The sequence below is a fragment of the Phaethon aethereus genome (assembly GCF_964289735.1).
Source record: "Phaethon aethereus genome assembly, chromosome: Z".
Lineage (NCBI taxonomy): Eukaryota > Metazoa > Chordata > Aves > Phaethontiformes > Phaethontidae > Phaethon > Phaethon aethereus.
The window spans coordinates 6,820,082-6,839,786 of record NC_138577.1 but is presented as its reverse complement, the minus strand read 5'-3'; the positions used below and the strand labels follow the sequence as shown (position 1 = coordinate 6,839,786).

General features: G+C 37.0%; 1 protein-coding gene across 1 annotated transcript in view; it reads right to left on the bottom strand.

Annotated features, from left to right (window-relative positions):
• The window catches only part of RIT2 (Ras like without CAAX 2), a gene marked incomplete at both ends in the record, with an annotated part of 193,576 nt that overhangs the window by 74,548 nt on the left and 99,323 nt on the right, over nucleotides 1-19,705 (bottom strand). The window contains one exon of the mRNA XM_082013523.1: nucleotides 18,360-18,551. Coding sequence (XP_081869649.1) covers nucleotides 18,360-18,551 — 192 coding nt within the window. The remainder of the gene's footprint in view (nucleotides 1-18,359; nucleotides 18,552-19,705) is intronic.

Here is a 19,705-nt window from a genome sequence, read left to right as displayed (position 1 = left end):
TCATGTAACAAACGCCAACTCTTCCACCACCATTTTTCAGTATTCCTGGATATTTTCCTAAAGCTCTTAGCTGAGAATAAGCTTGCATTTAAACAGCTTGTGCATGAAGTAAGTTTGCACTCAAGACTGGTGTCCAATTTGTGCTCAGAATATAACTATATCCATCCACTGCTTCTCTCTGGTAATTACTAGTTCCATGGGGATCATTTCTTCAGTCATGTTCTTGCATTACGAGATACATGGAATACAAATTTGTTTAACATTACTTACACTGTAAAACCTAGGATAAATGCAGGGACTTTGTGTCATTGCTTCTCACAATATAGCAGCATTTTTCATTTCAATTTAGAAGCAAAACTTAACTGCTTCTTTGAGGGGTATGTTTTTTTTACTGAAAAACAAATGACCATATTGTTTCATGGAAGCACAATGACAATGTAACAGCTAATATTCATCTATACTAAAACTACTCCAGCCCAAGTAATTTTGGTTTCAGCCAATCGTCTCTGTACTATTAGCCATAGGATAATTAGAATACAACCAATCTTAGTATTATAATTACTTGCAGCTTAATTCTCACATTGACCTGATATTGCACGCCACTATGGCTCATTACACTTGTTTTATTAATGCAGTGTACCAAAAATTATGTTAACATTCTTGCTAGCTACAACATAATCTTCTGGTTCACCCACACACAAAATAGCCTCCATTAAAGGTGAAACAATAATAACAAAATTATCACAGTAAAACTTAAATGCTTAGTTAGACTCTGCTTTCCAAGAATCACAACAATTTACATAATTGTTCAGACATTTTTCACTGCATATTCCTAAACATTCTATCCTGTGTAGAAAATTATATTTATATATGCTTCTGCAACATTCAAAGATATTGCATTGTATGACAGCAGGAATTGAAATAAAATGAGTTCATAAAATCAGTGATGCCAGTGTATTAGCAATTTGTCCTCAATATTTTGCTATAATGGTTATCAAAAGTACATTAATCTTTCTTATTGAAAACTATTTATATACCCCTAATTATCATTAAAATGTTATTTTGTCTACAGCACAACAAATTAATCTTCTTTTGTATTAAAAAGAAATAATCTGATTTTTTTCCAGGCTTTGCCTGTTAATGACGCTTCTGTGAAGCAAACACAAGAGAAAGCTCAAAGAAAAAGAATTAAAAGAAAAAACGAAAGGAAAAACTAGAAACTTGTTAACAGAAATTACAGATAAGATTTCTCGCTTTCCACATTAATGGCTTATTCTTGCTGAAGGCTTTTTTAAGTGTATCATTTTCAGTGAAGCACCCACAGTTATTTACTGATTTTTAATAAAATTGATTAGAATGCAGGACTCAAAAACAAAATCTGTGGATCAGTCACGGAAAAAGTCACACTATCTACACGGCTGAGTAAAACAGGACTCAGGCAACAGCTGGGTAACAGACTCCAACACAACCAATCTAAAAGAACGTGTTTTAGTTATTACTGACATCTTCTGATAGTTTCCAGTTCACCATCTGGGCAAGAATTAAGAGACTGACATAAAGAAAACCCTCCAGGAAAGCCTTGACTAACCTGCAGTGACACCTAATACTTGAGGTAAACACTTTCTTAGGAAAGAAGGCTTTCTGGAGTTGTACGAATGGCACGTGTAGTGACTTTTTTTGAATCAAGTTGTATAGATTCCTGAGTTCTTCCAGAATGTATGGGACTCAGAAAATGGGATTACTAGGTGCAATTCTCAGATGGGATCCAAAATATTAGTGCATTCAAAGGAAACCAATTCACTCTTCGATGTGTTTGGAGGAGAAGGCAACATTATAAACAGTTGTGTTACTGCTGCCAGTTCATAAGTACCTCATTTATATTGACCAGAAGACCATTCTGCTACAGATATCACAAAAACACTTCATGAAAGACAGACTCTGATCTCAGACTACACAGTCTCAGAACCAGTATTAGACTCACAGCTCATAAAAATTCAAGGCTACTAAATTAAACTTATTTCTTAGTCCCAAGTCATCAATCTTGATCCAGATCTCCAGCCTTTATTTCGAGAGGCTAAAGTAAAAAATAGTGAGGTATTATAGTACATTACAGTGAATGTGTACGTGACAGTACATCTTGTGAATATCTGCAATTATTTAGTATGACTAGCAACTTCAGAAATTCATATTGGACTTGAATACACAAATAGATGCTGCAATATGTATCTAGAGCTTATCTGATAAAAAGTTTACAGAATGGTAAATATTAGGAAAAGAAACTACATGAAGAAATCTGTAGTCAGAGTACCATGAGCATCTCAACTTTGCCTGAAATGTTAACATTTATTCTGCAAAAGTAGCTTGCTTTTAAAAATCAAGCATTTGACACCAAGATACTGACTCAAATCGTACAGACTCTTCCTGAATGACTGAATGCCGTGGCCTTGTTTGCGCTTTGGGAAATGAGGATTGGCAATTGCCAATCATCTCTAATAAGTCAAAGGTGCAGCTCAAAGGCAATACAACATGTGTATCTTTTCATTTCGTAACTACATACAGCCCGCTATGCAGCATGACACCGAAGACTCAGTTCTGCTGACTTTATTCGGTGTTCCTCCTGACTGGAGGAGCAGTAGTGGAGTAAACAACTCGAATGACTTCTGAGTCGCTGAGTCTCCATCTTTAAGTATACTGAAGCTAAAGGAAAACCCTACATGAATTTCATTGGTTTTGGAGAAGGATCTCTAGAAAGCAGCAATATTAGTAATAGAGACTATACAGTTTATTAAAAGACAGACAATGCATAGCAGGACATTGTTCTTCACTTATTTCTAGCCGAGCATGATGGTTCAGTACTTTAAATTATGGGGAGGGCAAGCTTGAACTTGCAAGGTTTTCAGTTCAATAATGTGGGCTCGGAAAGTTCGGATTACCTCTTAATATGTAACAAAAATCAAGGATTTTTCCTCAAAGTAAACTCATGCCTAATATTTTAACAGTGCCCCATCACTAAATATCCAGCTTCAAAGGCAATCTTACCCAAGCTCCTCTGGACGGGAGAAAGGTGAACGTAAGTCTGAGAACACAGGAAGCATACTTGATTTTTCCTTCCTGGCACGTCAGATAATTGGGATAATAGCTCTGTCTATGTACCTAGCGTTTTCCCCACATTGCTATAAACATCTCAGCTCTGTGCTACAGAAAACAAATGCTTTTTATGTTTCCTTATATTAGCCCTTAGATTCCAGTCTGTCCCTCACTATCTTAGATAAATGGGGTCACGTAGATCCTTTGCCTTCTATTTGACTAGTCTTAATTATTTATTTTCTGTCATCCAGGTTTATGACTACGCAATAAAAGACAGGTTTCATGGGCCAGTAGTCCAGGATGGGAAATCATCCAGTTAGTGAAGCATTAAGGACATCAAATTAGTGGCACCGTTGATCATTTTTTTCCCCAGCTTGACATCTGTTTGCAAACACTCATAGCCAAAATTGTTTTGAAAGGCAATGTCAGCCTTAGGCTTTGGAACTTGCCTCCTCAGATGCATCAGTGAATCTCTCCTCCCCTTACTACTTGTTATTTTCTACCGTGAATTGACACAAAGCATATAATCATGCACAAGGGAGACAACATTATCTGGTGTTTTGATCTGATGAATAGAAGTTGGGATTCCTGGGCTCGCTCTCTGACACCATTCCTGAGTCTCTTGTGATGCCTGTCTTATGTGCATATTTAATATGTACATTAAATTAGAGAACACAACCACACATGTAAGAAAAGTTTCTGGAAACCTTCAGTTTGAATTGAATTAGGTGTCAGCATGTGATGTTTCTTTGAGTTTCCTTTCCAGAAACTATTCTAGTAAATGTGACTACTGCTAAGAATCTCCCTGCACTTAAAGAGAAAATAAAAGAATATTAAAAGATACATAGACTTTTGAAAAGAAAGGACTCTTGGGGCCATTGTTCTGGACTGCTTTATAGTGCAGATTGAACACCTTTATCCAGTGATTTCTGCTTCAAGCTAACGTTTGCTTGGAAAATAGAGTACCTTAGAAAAAGAAACAAAGAACAAAAAGTAAAGAGTCCCAGTGGAAACCAAGTACCAACCATCATTAGCAGTAATTACCATGTAATATCAATGATTATATAACAATCATCTGGCTATAAGTACACTGATTTCTCTATATTAACACTATGTTAATACTGCTGTACACATTAATGTGTAATACATGAATGTATGTAAATATTTATGTAAATGAATGTTTTCATGAGACCTCTGTGTGTTTGCCCAATCAAAATTAGTTTTTACCATTTATTTTTTATACATGTTACAGCAGAAGAGTGGTAACACTAAATAAATCAGCCCACAGTTCTCTCTTGTCCCCCATGCTATCATCAACAGCAGCAACTTGCTTAGGGACAGGACATGAAAGTAGACCAAACATAGAGAATACTTATTCTGCTATATCCTTGAAGATTCTGGGAATCTAAGGCTCAGGCAGTTCCTTGGATGTCTGGTTGAATTACTTTTTTAATCCGTCAAAAAAACTTTTACATTTATAATTCCTGCAACGAGTTCTATAGTTTAGTTATGCACCATGTAGGAAAGCATTCTCATTTGTTTACCATATAATCTCATTAATCAAGTTTAATTTAAGTCTTCCAAATTCTTGCATTCTTAGGAACAATTAATATTCTTCATTTATATGTGTTTTCCATTACTTTTTCTCCCCATGTCAAGATTCTCCCAGTTTCCTGATGGAAACATCAGCATTTATTTGATGTAGCCACATATGGAGGCTGTTTAATACCCCTGATTATCTTTGCCTACCCTACTTTTCATATTCAAATTCAACTATATCACTTTTGAGAAGAATGGAGAAGAGGACACTACCACTTGTCATGGTATTTAAGCAATGCTTAATGACACGTAGCATTTGCTTTGTTCTGCTCTATTCTTTATTCCCTTGCTAACATTCCAGTTCGCTTTTTTGCTCCTACAGAGCATTGAGCTGACAGAAATCAGTCAACAGCAATTTTAAGGTGACTTTTTTCAGTGGTGATAGCTTGTTTACAGATCTTTGCCGTGTATTTATTGTCATGGCTGTCCCTTTACTACTTTCCAATCTTCAGCACTGAATTTCATCTTATCATCCAGGCTTTAAATAGAATAAAAATTACTCTTAAACTTCATCATGCTCAGCTGCCATTCTTATTACCCAGAATAGCGATATATCATTCAAAATGTTTCATCTTATTGTCCAGTTACTAATGGATATATTTAAAACAGTAATATCTATATCTACATGGAGTTACAATAATCTGTGTTCATTGTTGACCATTATTCCTACCTTTGCTTCTTCTCCTTTTGACACTTATTAACGTGACACATCTTCCTCCAATTTTATTTTTGTTATTCATATAAACTTCTTTGGAAATTTAAGGAAAATATAACACTTGGAAGCCTGTTCCCTGTATATTTGTTGACTTAATCAAAGAACTCTAAAAGACTTGTTAGGCATGAGCAACTTCTATGAAAACCATGATGACTTTTGCCTGTAAAAACATATTTATTCATGTACTTGTTATTTATTTCTTCTAGTAGCTATCAATTGACAGAGCAAAACTCAGATTCACTGGTCTGTAGCTCTCTGGACTGTTCTGAACTTGCTATCTTCCATTTCCCTGCTGCTGATTCCATTTTAAGCACAGTTAATAGTTCAGCAATTTTATACCTGAATTCTTTCAGAACTCTTGGGTGAATACCATCTGTTCCTGATAATTTGTTACCATTCATATTATCATACCTCTCATTTCTAGTATTTTTATAAGCTGCTCAAGTACTAAATTTAGACAGCCTACTAGATAAACCCTCAAACTTGAAGTCCTAATTCTAAATTTTGGGAAGCTTATGTTCAGACTGCAGGTCTTCTATAACCATCACTCTTATTCTGATATAAATAATGAACTAAACTTAATGTCATAATCCCATTTTTCAGTTGTAGGTACCCACATTTCTGTCATGCAAAGTCACCACAGTGTTCTCGGTCTTTCCTGTGATTGTTCAGAATGCAAATATCCCAAAATCCTTTCATTTAAGTACATTACTCATCAAGATAAAACCACAGATATGGAGGCAGGTAAAGGCAGAATATTATTGACTTTATTCAGACCTTAGAATTTCAGTGAGAATCACAAAGAGGGGGGAAAAGATATGATATAGGCACTGTTGATACTCTCATCAATTCAGAAAAATGGAGATGTCCTAAATTATCCATCTTTTTTCCACCATTATCAAGACAAATAAAACCATAGATTGAAGAAGCAAAAGGCCTAATACTTGTTGGTTGATAATGGTATTATAGAGTTTCTGAGTAACACCTTATTATTTAATTTCAGGTAGCATGGGATTTTTTTTTTTTTATTACTGTGTTGTGTTAATTATCTCTCAAATATCACTGGTCTTTTACACAACTATTTTCTGCCAGAGATTTCAATACTATGAAGCTTTCTGCTCCTTCTTTCTGTTTTTACTTTTTGAAGGAAAATAGCCATTCCCAACCCTATTTTGCTTTAATGAAACACACTTCCAAAGAACAGCAGACTTCCTAGTCACAAAGTTAACTTGTTAATTAAAAAAATAAAAGATTTCCATACCACTGTGTAAGTTTGGCAAAACAGTATGTCTTTAACTTAACTGCACAAGGGGAATAAAAAAAATCTATCAAAACTATTCTATAGGTTTTTATGATTTTTTTACTAATTATATTCTCTTTCCCTTATGGCCTTTTTACCTGTGCTCCATAAAAAGCAATTTCTCTTTTATGGACGTTCCATACTGAAAATGTCAGGCAATCAGGACAAATATAAAATTATTTTTATGTATGTGCTATGTTTCCAAAATTAGTAAAAGCAATATTTTTATTTTTTGTCTTAAATTGAAATGACATAAATCATGCTAGTTGACAGCCCTGAAGGATGAAGCACGCTTTCTGTCCACAGAACAATGGTACAAACAGTGGGAGTTTCTCCAGCATGTTCTGAAAAACTATTTGCACTTTAGAGCATTGACATAGAGGAAAATTCACTGCTGTTGCTACGAATGCCAGGAAAGGTTTTCAGAAGAGAGTACAAGGGCACTTTTACCATTGTCCCATCTAGCCATGGCTTCATACTCCAGATTCCACAGAGTTTGAAGTCTGAACTACCTTCACTGGATTAACAACTTATATGGACACTTTTATCCAGGAATTATCCTTACATACAATTCTCTGGTACTGGTTCCCTGGCAATTAACTCAAAGGACTGAAGCATGGAGCTCAAATCCATTTGTGGCTTGCTCAGTTGAATCCAAATATTCTACCTTCTATGGAAAAATGAGAATGAAAATAGGGATGGATTATATGCATATACACATCTTAGATAATAGCAGAAACAATCTAGAAACCTTTGTACCTAAAAATAAATTTGAATAGTGTTTTGCAGCCACCACCATGTCTGAAGTCCTGCCTGATGTTTCCCAAAGGACTTTCAGGCTTCAGTCTCATTGATCACAAAGCATTGCTGACCCATGTATGATCATTAAAAGTCTCCCATTCCTCTTTTTTTTTTTTTTTAACAGATCTCAGTGATTCTCACAATTGCATATCCTTACAATCAAATGAAACTATTCTCAAGTTGTAACTCCCTCCTGGTTGTAGGAGCATTATAATCCTGATAATGTTAACTGCCATCACCAGTCGTTTTGTAGGCAATCATCAGTGAAAACATCCCATTCACTTCAGATGGGAAAAAAATGGGATTAAAAGGGAACACAACTTCTCCATAAGCAACATTTCTTCAGTGAGTTGTACTGGGAAAATACCTACGCAGGTCTGTAGCCCAAATCAAGTCAGATGCCGCTAGGTCTGATGAATGCTCAATGCATATTTCATTTCAAGGAATGCATAGACTATCTTCTCTACTCCCTCTTCCAACCTCCTGCTCTTCCACTTTCTATTCTGAATCCACCAAACACACAACCACCTGCAATCCCTTCCCATCCTATAACAAATAACCTATTTAAAAAAAAATCTCTATTTTTAATTAAATAGAGAAAATCCACACAGTTTTCTTAATATGATATGTTAAGAAAGAGAGTAAAAAAGATTGGGAATGCCACCTGAAGCCCACATTCCTGCATCAGTTCAGAATTCATTAAGTGAAAATGCCCAGATAATTCTGAGAATCTGGCCATACCTCCCAGCCTGATTGCCCGCAGTCAGTGTATGTCTTTTGTTTGATTTCAGTGGAAAATATACCAGGACTTTGTGGCAATAATTTGTGTGTGGCTGAAAGAAATGGCTAGAAAGTTTTGACACAATGATAAGAAGGTGACTAGGTTTGGTCTGTAGTTTCAGTGGGCTAGGACTAAGCATGTCTGGGTTTATTACCACTCAAATTTCAGAGGGAAAAAAAAAACCAGCAAAACCGATCTAACTATCTCATGTATTCCTCAGGGTTAAAAATCGAAGAAATTGTGAGCTGTAGAAATGAATGGAGTCTCAGAAACAAAGGCAAATTTTACTTCTTTAATAATAACGAAAGAAGGGATTATATGAGTCACAGCTAGGAAAAGAATGGAAGAATTATCCCATTGTTTTGGTAATGACAAACTTCACTAAATGTAAAGACACTGTCTTCCCCACCACTACAGAGGAGATGTAAAGCAAATTCAAAATTTCAATGACTAACTGGGTATGACAGGAATACCCAAAAGGGTGGCCTGTGGTGCCGATGAATATCTTATACTGAGCACATTGCTGGTGTTAGATTACAATGTTAAAACGTGCAGACACACACAAGCACACACAAAACACCCCCCTGTGCACTTGTGTCAGTGCTTGTACCAGACAATCTCAAAAAATTGACAAGACGTATTATTTTTCTCCTGTTAACCTTTCTGGATGGTAGTAGGTGGTAAAGATGACATAGATGGAAACAGAGGGAAAGATCATTCCCTGAGCAACAGAGGAAATTACTGCAGCAATGACAGAAGGGATGCCCATCCTTTTTTCTTTTTGAAATAACACCCATTAGGACAAGGTGGATGAAGATATTAAAACTATATCAACTCCAATACTGATTAATTTTATATAAACAACGTAGCATACCCCGAATCCCAGTCTGGGTGTGGGGTTCAGATCAGTAGAACTGTGTGTTTAATATTGTTAATGACTGTAACACCAAAACCTGTGTTCTGACATTTTATAGACATTTAACTTCTTGAGTTTCAACTGTAGTAAAGTGCTTTAATGTCATTTTATCATAGGTAATTTCCTGGACTTTCTTGAATTAACTATGCTGTATTATACCACACAATTTGCTCAGAGATTTAGAAGCTTCCATTATACATAAATTTTATACTGTAAAATTTGGACAATATGGATAAGAGATCAGAATTTTCCAGAATGGATATAAGACAGAGATAATTTCCCTTTCATTCTGTTTTTCTGCTTGGGTAAGGGTTTTCAGGGCTTTTTTTTTTCTTTGCTTGTCATGACTGCACAGCTTAAACGTAACTGTGTGCAGCTAACGTTGCTCTTCTTAGCCAACTTGTTAGATAAAAACAAATCTCTCTAACTTCCTAATTCATCTGAAAAAAAAGTGAGCCATTAAGACAAGAATACAAGCAAATCTTAAAAAACCAAACATGATTAAACCAATTAATCTTCTTCTCTTTACATGTTAGGTCATGTTCTTATTATTTGTGGCACCATGATGAGCTGTAATTAAATTCTGGCAAAATTTCTGTTTTCAAGTAATTTGAGCTACTACTCTAAAAACATACAGGAAACTATCCTTGCTACTAGGAATTCAAATTTTTGTATAAACACTGCACTCACTAAATGCTGCCTCCTGTATTAATCTGCTGCTTTGCCAAGGGACTTTAATTTTTACAAAGTTGCTCATTACTGTCTCACTTTCAGGACAGCATCTTTGCTCAAGTGCAGATTAACATGAAGAACACACATTAGTTCCACTCTAATTAAGCATATGCTTAAATAGTTTCCTGATCTGGAACTGCAGTAAATAATGTATGATAGTTAGGCTGAAGCCTTGATTTTGCTGATGTAAAAATAGCAGCATGTATATAAAAAGATACCTTCCTATTGCATGCCTTTCTCTTCCATGTATATGTGCCCCTGTGGAGAAAAGGAGAAGAAAAATCTTGAGAGATGGGAGGTCATAATGCTTCAGGCATGGATGGTGGAGAGGCAAAATTGTGCCCCAATTAGTACTGCCTGATGTGGCATGTCCATGCCTCCCCCCTTTCTGCATCAAGAACATGTTGGTGCCTGGCTTGTGCACAGTGCACAAGAGGAAGATTTGCAGGCAGGAAAATGAAGATTCCAGCAAATAAATAAACTGAAAATTAATAAAATGGAAGTTTGCAACTAGACTTCTGGAGCACCGCCCTCGGAGCAGGGCAGGAACCAGAGTGACAGTGAACACAGCTCTCTCCTTACACCTTTCTTTGCTGGCAAAAAATGAACCATGGATGATGTTCAGGGATAATTGTCTTCCCTGCAAATTTTGCTTTCCAGCACAGGTGTCTGTTCAGGCTCCTAACTAACCCCTAGTCACCCAACAAGTGATACCACGGAAGTTTTCCTTGCAAGCTGTACATCTTTGTGTGGTCACTGTGTAACCAAAGGGTCTCCCTCTGAGAGGCTCTGAGGACTGCAACAGCATCTTGAACTCACTCGTAAACAAGCCCTGCACAAGGGTGTTTTACAGGAGGCTTGTGTGGGTAGTTTTCCAGCAGTATTTACTTGCTTTAGTTAAGAAGAAAGGTCCTGCTGGCATGACTGTCAAATGAAAAGTGCATTAAAGCCTTCACAACAGCTAATCTCTCAATTTACAAACCAAACAGACAAATCTCATAGTCCAAGTTCATTTTGAGGAGCAATCTAGATCAAGAAGACAAGAGATGAGAGAGTATCTCTGTAGCTTCACACCACTCCTCCAAGGCGTCTCCCACTGGAGTCAAACACGGCCACACCAAGTCAGGATTTGGTACATGGGGAGGACAAAATCTGAGTTGGAAGGTGAAGGTAAAGCAGGTAGAGGTTAGTAACAAGTACTGGGAGACTTTTAAAATAGTATATAGTGTGTTGCTGTTTAACATCTCTAGCCATGATGCGACCTTGCAGCACCATCCCTAGTGTATACCCCTTGCTACTTGTCTTATGTTGTCCTGCTTTGGCTACAAGCAACCAGTTGCCTCTGATCTTATCCCTGAATAACCAGGTTTTCTCTTATAAAAGGTTTTTATCTGCAGTTCAGCTATTGTTTCTCTGTTGTTTCTTCCCTCATAAAGCAGCTTGTTATCTGCATCTTAGTCCCTCTCAAATGTCTTCTGCTCTGTGTTGAAGGGATTCCAGGGTTTACTGGATGGTTCACTAGATGTTAACATAATTATGAACTGAGGAATGAGCCAACAGTTTCATTACAATTGTTTGTATGTCTGACTGCATTTACTTCAGTCTGTGTAATGTGAAGCTGTGGTTTGGGGTTTTCTGTGGAAATATAAAAGCATTGTAATGACAAAGAGTTAATTTTTGTATAAATGAATATTTGCTAGAGACAGTTAAGTTAATAATAACAGTATTTCATTCCAAAAGAGTACAATTGCCAAACTGACTTCTACAATTGCATTGGCATAGAAAAGCACACTTTTTTTTGGTGGGGGGTGCAAACAATTAACAGATTTTATTTAAACAATGTAAGGAAGACTTCTTAGGATAATGAACAGCGTGAAAGAAACGTTGAAAAATCTAAATCAATTGAAAGCAAATAGAAATTAGAGGTGTAGAGGAACATTACAGAATCCAGATATATATTTTGGTAATGTAAGAAAGTGATTATCAAAGGTTTGACAGTTAGCTAAGATAATAAAACACCATGACAACTTCAGCGGTTTTAGTTCCAAATATTCAGACAACTGTCATAGCTCCATCAAAGCAGCAAAAATGGCTTACATTATTCAGAACTGGAAAAGCAAAGGAAGAATATGATGTGATGTCATGTGGGAAAGGCTATATGTAGGCAAGCAAATGTAAGTGACGAAGGCAACTCCTTACAAATGTAATTCATTTTCAGCAAGCATTCATGCTAGAAAAATGGAACTGCACAGGTGTCCATGGAAAAAGAACAGCCAAGATGACATCAAGATGCAGGAATGAATTAATCTCAAAATTCAATGCTACATTCAAATAAATAGTTTTAAAGAATTTGCTCTTCTGTGCCATATTCTCCTATGGCTTTTTTCCATTAAGGATACCACTATGGTTTTTGCAGTTGTTATTTAGGGTAAGCCTGCCCGAATACATCTGAGATGTATTAAGATCATAGTTCACACTGATCTTAGAAGGGAACACCACCTAAGAATGACTTCTTATTAGATTTTATTAATTGAAAAAACAAAGGCAAGTGGATCCTGCTTCAAAGGTCTAGTCTGTACTGAGCAGCAACTATAACAACAGAACGAATCAGTAAGTTTAGACTCTAAACTGAAAGGATCAGGGATGGGGCATCTACCACCTCACCGGGAAACCTGTGCCAGGGTTTCACCACCTTCAGTGTGAAAAAATTCTTCCTTAGATCTCATCTAAATCTCCCCTCTTTCAGTTATAAACTGTTACCCCTTGTCCTGTCGCAACAGGCCCTGCTAAAAAGTCTGTCCCCATCTTTCTCCTCAGCCCCTCTCAGCCCTGGCAGCTGCGGGAAGGTCTCCCCGGAGCCTTCTCTGCTCCAGGCTGAGCCCCCCCAGCTCTCCCAGCCTGTCCTCCCAGCAGAAGGGTTCCAGCCCTCGGAACATTGCTGTGGCCCTCTAAGGACATCATAAACAATTTTGTTAGTCTTCATCTCACCCAAGTATTGCTGTATAAAGGCTAGGGAGCTAGTTGTCCCTGCCTCCCTCTACAGTCAACAGAAAGACAGAAGTCTTCATGGGCAGATACATCTCGTTTTGTGATACACTCCTGTGATATGTGACAAATCCTGTTTTTCTGCATGGATATTATCAAAAATCTGGCCAACTCATTTAGCCTAATCACTTTACCATCTCTATAGTTAACTCAAATGTATACTTTTCTCTGTCAATAAATAGCAGAAAATGCATTTCCCTTGACTTGCAGTTAGAAAGTTCAGAAGAAACAATTAATATTTCATTCTTTGTGTAACGCACTGGCCTGATAAGGGGGAAACAAGAGTTTTCAGTAGGCAGACTCTTCAACCCAAATGTCTTTAAGGCAAAGTGAAACTGCTAATGGTAAAGGACACTCACAAATCTGAGAGCAGTTTTAATCACAAAAGCAAAGGAATTGAGCCTGATGTTAAGGTAAAAAGTGCAGAATACTGCAATTTCATGACTAATGAGTAAAAGAGCATCTAGTAAATAGTGATTTGTAGTCATGCACTGGAAAATGAAAATAAAATATAATGCCATATTCTTTAAGCATTTTCAGTGTCTCAGGGACCAGAAGGTGTAGACTGACGATGTCTGAAGTATACTGAACAATTATTCATACAAAAGAAACCAAAACAAAACCAGTAAAAAAAAAAACCCAAAACCAACAAACTTTAGCTGTCTCAGATTCAACAGATATTTCAAGGTTTTAGAAGCCAGCATGAAAATAGAGAAACTGTTAAAATGGGAAATCTAAAAGTTGATGCTCACAGTATCTGATAACCAGTTATCTCATCTTGAAGACATTGCAGAGTAAAACCTCATCAAATGAGAATGTTCTCTGGGCAGCTGGTGCAGATCATGAGATTGTATTGAGCCACTGTTATCCTGGTTTGAGAAATAACTTATAGTATAATAAAACCTTAGAAAGAAAATATAATGAAGTCCCTGTAATTAATTTGCACTACAAGTAAGATATTGTTCCATGTTAAAGACAGATTTCATATTGATTTCCTATTTCCTACTGAAGGAAGGAGGCTGTAGCAGGAGAGAGAAGGAAGGAAATGCTTTCAAAAGCACTGCTCCTGCTCAGATTTGTGCTTGAAGCCAATAAGACAACTCATGTGCGGAAGGGTAAATAACTGCATGATTCTTTTCAGGACCACGACCGTACTGGCAAAACTAACAACTTTGATGACAGGCTTCCCAGAGCGGTCAAGAGCTGAATGAAGTGTGAGCTGCCCTCCTAACCTTGGACTCAACGGACAACATGTTATCCATGGACTCAACTGAGCCCACAGCTTATTCCTCTGGGCTCAAACAAAAGCGTATAGGAAAAACTGCTCCATGAAGGCTATGCAATTTCTACATAGGTAGAATTTCCAGAGGGGTTCTCACATTCTCTTTAAAAGTTTGAAAAAGCTGCTAGAAAGTATCTATTCTTTCCAGCTCAGAGGTACAGCACATGGTTCAAAGGAGCATGTGAAGTTAGCTCCCCTTTGAATTGCTGAATGTCATATGTTGCAATGATCAGTAGGCAAAGTCTTACGGATATTTTTTCAAACAACTTTTCAGAAGTGCTACATGTCTTGATTATAAAATATTTTAATTAAAAGCTGCAAATTAGCATTAGCATGAGCTAAAACAGGATCAGTTTCTTATTGTATTTTTTAAAGATGAACATGTTTTAACTAGATATTTATCCAATGCACAGATTTTAAACTTCAGGAAGAACCAGATGTTAATCTAGGGTAAAGTGACAAAGCTTACCGTAAGTAAAAGTATCTATTGTATTACATATCAGCTGGTCCTAATTGTTTCTGAAACTCCAATGACATTAAAAGACATATATGGTCTATCTATCTTTATTAATCTAATGACTTTAATGTTAGAAAGCACTGCAATTAAAATGGTATCTAATCAAGCACTTCATGCTGTATAGCTCAAACAGCTATGGGATAAAATATGTATAATACTTAAATATTTCTTAGAGCAATGGCTAAAAATCAAGGAATGAACACAGATGCATGCCAACCATTCATGTCCATTCACTTTCCCAGTGAAACTCTGAACACAATATGGAACAAGGTCAGAAAGGACTGGACACAGCTGCAGTACAAATGTGTGGAAGAGAATGGAGAATGGAGGGAGCCTTGCCACAAGATTGAATTTGTACATCAAGATAACGAGTTTTTATAATTTTTCTCCACAGTTGTTTCACAGTTGTTCCCCCACACCGTTTCAGAGAAAATGGAATTTTCTTTAGGTTGATGGATATAATTAAAACTTGTTTTAAGAAAGAGTACAGTCAAATGCATTTCTTGAGATGTTAAAAATGAGAGGCATACTTAAAGACAACAATCATTTCACTGATGCCATCAGAAAATAAAAACATTATTTAAAAATAGGAAGGTTGTTTTTTGTCTTCCAGTAGTGTTTCTCCTAACATTTTAGTTGCAGATTAGTTTTATTCTTGTAGTCCTGTTGATAGATATGAAGCAAGCGACATACATCATTAATTATATTGTGTAGGGGATCACATTTCAAACAAGAGCTTTGTCTGACCCAGCTACTACAGCCTGTCTGATTGTTGCAGAATTGTCATTAAATGGAAATGATGCCTGGGAATGTTGAACTTAATGTTATGTTTCCAAATACCATGAATAACATTACAGTAGCTTTAATGAATTTCATAGGAGAAAAATGTCATTAAACAAAGCAATAATATTAGCCCTGGTGCCCTGGCCAAATTCCGCCTGGCTAATTGCATTCTGACACCTACTATTTCTCAGTTGTTTGAATGTGGTATGTTTGTGTACCTCACTGTTTGTTCATTGATATGGTAATGCCATACATTGTCAGACCATTGCTGTCTGTCACCCGAGTTAGCTGGCTACCACTCTTGACCATTCAAGCACTTTTAATGAAGCTGTAACTACAGTACATGACCTTGAAAAGATTCCTTTCAATCTACCTTCCCACAGTTCATCAAGTTACTTAGATATTGCTTAACCTAACAAGTAAGCATAGATATAACTTATTTCAGTGTTTGTTAAACATATAGCACAACTTCACGTTCCAGTTCTGAAAGAATGAGCTGCTGAAGTCTGTTAACATGCACATAAAGCTGGGCACAGAGATGACCTCCCACACACTACTGCTTTAGTTTAGGTCAGGGAGGCACTCTGAGCAGTATCTTCTAATCACTTCCACTCAACCATGCTTTTCTTTGAATTGTGGAGTGGTGCCTGAGAACATGACCTGCACTATGGATGAAATTCAAGTGACGATATGCTCCAGGAGCACAATTGCACCAGTTGCAGGTGCACCTCAGCACCAATTAACCATGGAGACAACAGCCCTAGAATAGAGCTAGTCCAAAGTTAAAAATCAGTTCCCGAAACGTAGACTTCAGAATAAACTGTTTTGTTCTACAGCTCTACTCCTGTTGGTTCATACTCCTTGCTTAGGTAGACATAGTCATATTCAAGTGCTTTATTCAAAGGAGCAGATCTGCATTGTATTATTTTAACTAGTCTTTGATGTAAGGGTGTCCCATGGATCAAAGTCGGGATTGCAGAATATTTGAGAAAACCCTTCTGACCCTGCTGTACTTGTTGACAGTTGGAGAGGTCTTATGGAGCAAAAAGTTCTGAAGGCCTAAATCCTCAGCATATTGAAGGCTTTTAAAAAAATATATGAGCACTATTTGGAACTACCTTGATACACATTCAGGCAGGATCTTCAGTGACAACCTTGTATAACAGGGTTTTTGTGTGTCTGTCACATCTCAAAGACATAATTTCTAATATTCCCAAGAGCCTCTCCATGCCCTTTAACCTTGAGTGCTGCTTGTGATATCCAATTCAGACATTCACACACACTAATTTTCTTGCTTGGGAGACCAGACATCAAGGCATTTAAATCAGGCATACATTTTTATATCATGACAGTGATTAAAACAGAAAAACCCAACAAAGCAAAAGATCAGAAAGAGATAGTGCAAAATATCACTGGAAGAGCGTCTTCATATCAGTGAATAGAGCATTTTTGGAAACCTCATCTATAGGTAACCTTAGGTACAATGTCCTGTTCTCTCTGCAATGTCCTGTTCTCTCAGCAGAACAACCGAATCCAAATCCCTCCCCATCTGGTATATAAGTACCCCAGAAGCTGCACAGATTGTACTGCATGTTGCACATGGCACTGTTGTTTGAAGCCTCAAGCTGCCTGTTAAACTGCAGCTGGATTGTCACCATTAAGGTTTTGGCAAAGTCTGATTTAGGGAGAAAGTCAGTGATGTGGAGACAGATGTGAAGTTTTAAATGTACATCATCAGGTCTTCAGGACTAATTTCAGTTGTAACACTGCCTTGGATTTTCTTCAGGTAGAAGAAAGAAGACAAAGAAATGAGGAGAAGAGTGACAGGATAAGTGGAAAAGAGTAGACAGGATCATGTGAACACAGATGCTAATGAACTGAAAACCACCATTTTATTTAACTGTTACGTGTGTCTGCACAGAAGTCAGTCATTTGAAAGCAACTGTAGTGTGTATAAAGAGCCTCTTAAGATTTCCATATAGGAAGATCTTTTTTTTTTTTTCCTTTTTCAAAGTTTCTACTTAAGATTAAAGATATTTTCCATTCGGTACCAGGTCACAACCAAGCCATTTCTAAGACGGTCTCTCTCTAACTCACTCCCTTGCACACACACACATCCACACAAACAGCAAGGAGGAAGTGGAGAGGAAACAAAAGGAAAAGAGTGAGCAAAGATTACTGAAGACTTTGAGAGAGCCACAGTCAATTCCCTTGTAGTCAAAGAAATCTGATGCTCTATGGGTGGTGGTGGCTCAAATCTTGTATACAGATCAAAGGGAATTCAAGTCTTGCATGTCCCCACCTTACCTGAACACTCTAATAACACAGCCACTGGCATTTCAGGCAAAAAGAATCTTATGTGGATTTATCTATTTTAACTGGAATTTTTTTCTGTCTGAGTTTGAGAAACCTTTAATTAAATCTAGTACATTTATGAAAAAAATCTGTACTTACTGGTTAGTAACTTCCAAAGAAAACAGGGTTTTTTTTCCACTAAGATCTTGACTGAATCTATTTCCATGTTGAACATATATATAACTTCCAATGAAAATAATGGGATCCCTTTTCAAGTTAAAATGAAGAACATTTTGATGCGATTGGCCAAGGCTACTTTAAGATCCATAACATATGAATGAGAAGTACTGCTAAGTCTTTAATTTATTACCAATCCTAGTGTGTTTCTCTTTGATTAAACCTAATCTTGTGCTAATAATTCTTAGTAGTACTGTACAACATATGCTACAGAAATCGCTGAGGTAGCCAAGGAAAACCAAGCCAAAAACTGCAGAGAAGTTGCTTACCTGTCTGAACTCTTCAAGATCTATTTTGTTTCCCACCAGCACCAAGGGGATGTCATAGGTGTGCCGGACACGATAAATGAGTTCCTTAAACTCAGCAGCTTCTTGAAAGGATTGGCGGTCTGTGATGGAATAGCAGATAATGAAGCCTTCTCCGCCCCGCATGTATTGGTCCCTCATGGCTGTGAATTCTGCCTGTGAAATAGGAAGAACATGCTCAGTAATTTGGCCAAAAAAAAATCCACCTGTAAATAACAAACCTGCTGAAAACTTCCCCGATTCCCTATATAATTTCACATTTCTTGTTTTACTGTTTTAAATACTGCTTGCTGAAACTTGTGCATCCTTCTGGATTCATCATCCTGGACAATACACCACCAGGATTTCTCTTAGGACCCTTTTTTCCCTTTTCCCATGAAAGGTACTCTGTCCTCTAAGAATATGAACTTATTATGCCAGTGCCTGCATACAGAAAGTATTGTCTCATGTATTTCTAGAACCTCCTGCAGCACTTTTGGTAAACAGAGATACTTGCAATTGAATGAAAATACTAACAGGTGTAAAAGAAGAGCTATATTACTCTCTAGGGATGGGAGACAAACCCCTTATTATGCACTCACTTTGAAAGCTCAGTAGTGTTAAAAAGACATTCATTGACTCCCACCAGCTTTGGAATAGTGCCTGGTAAAGCAGGAATAAAATCCGCAAAAGTTCTACTCTTGCGAATGCTCTCAGAGAAGCTGGGGGGTTCAGTTCAGTGCGACAGAATACCATTAAATGAAAATGAACAATTTCAAACTGGCCTAATTTTCCTCTGTTTATGTATGTATTTATTGTCACAGCAACACTTCTGGTTATCAGTATGGTTTCTCAAAAGTATTTAACAACTGTCACATTGTACAGAAATCAAGATTTACTTTTCAAAAACTAGTCCCAGGCACTGTGGCTTGAGAATATGTTTTAAAGCCAGTTTCTTTTTCAAGTTTGTTTGCTCTTCTTGATCGCAGCCCAGAATAACTCAATACCATGGCAACAGTCGGACAGGATCAGAATCGTCCTGACAGAATCAGTTCCCCAGAGATATTAAGATGCAGGAAGGTCTGATAAAGCAAGGAATACACATATCAACATTGGACCATTTCTATGAGCAGCAGGATGCAATATCAAGTCCTGTATTTTTTACTCTGTTGAGAATTTAGGCTAGGATTTTTAAAACAATTTAGGTTATATATATATCTCCCCAGTTCTTGCTAAAAATTGAAGAGATTGCTTATGCTCTTTTAAAAGTCTCAGCCTTAAATCTCTCTCAATAGTCACTCATGTTGATTGATAATTCTTCCTGTGAATAG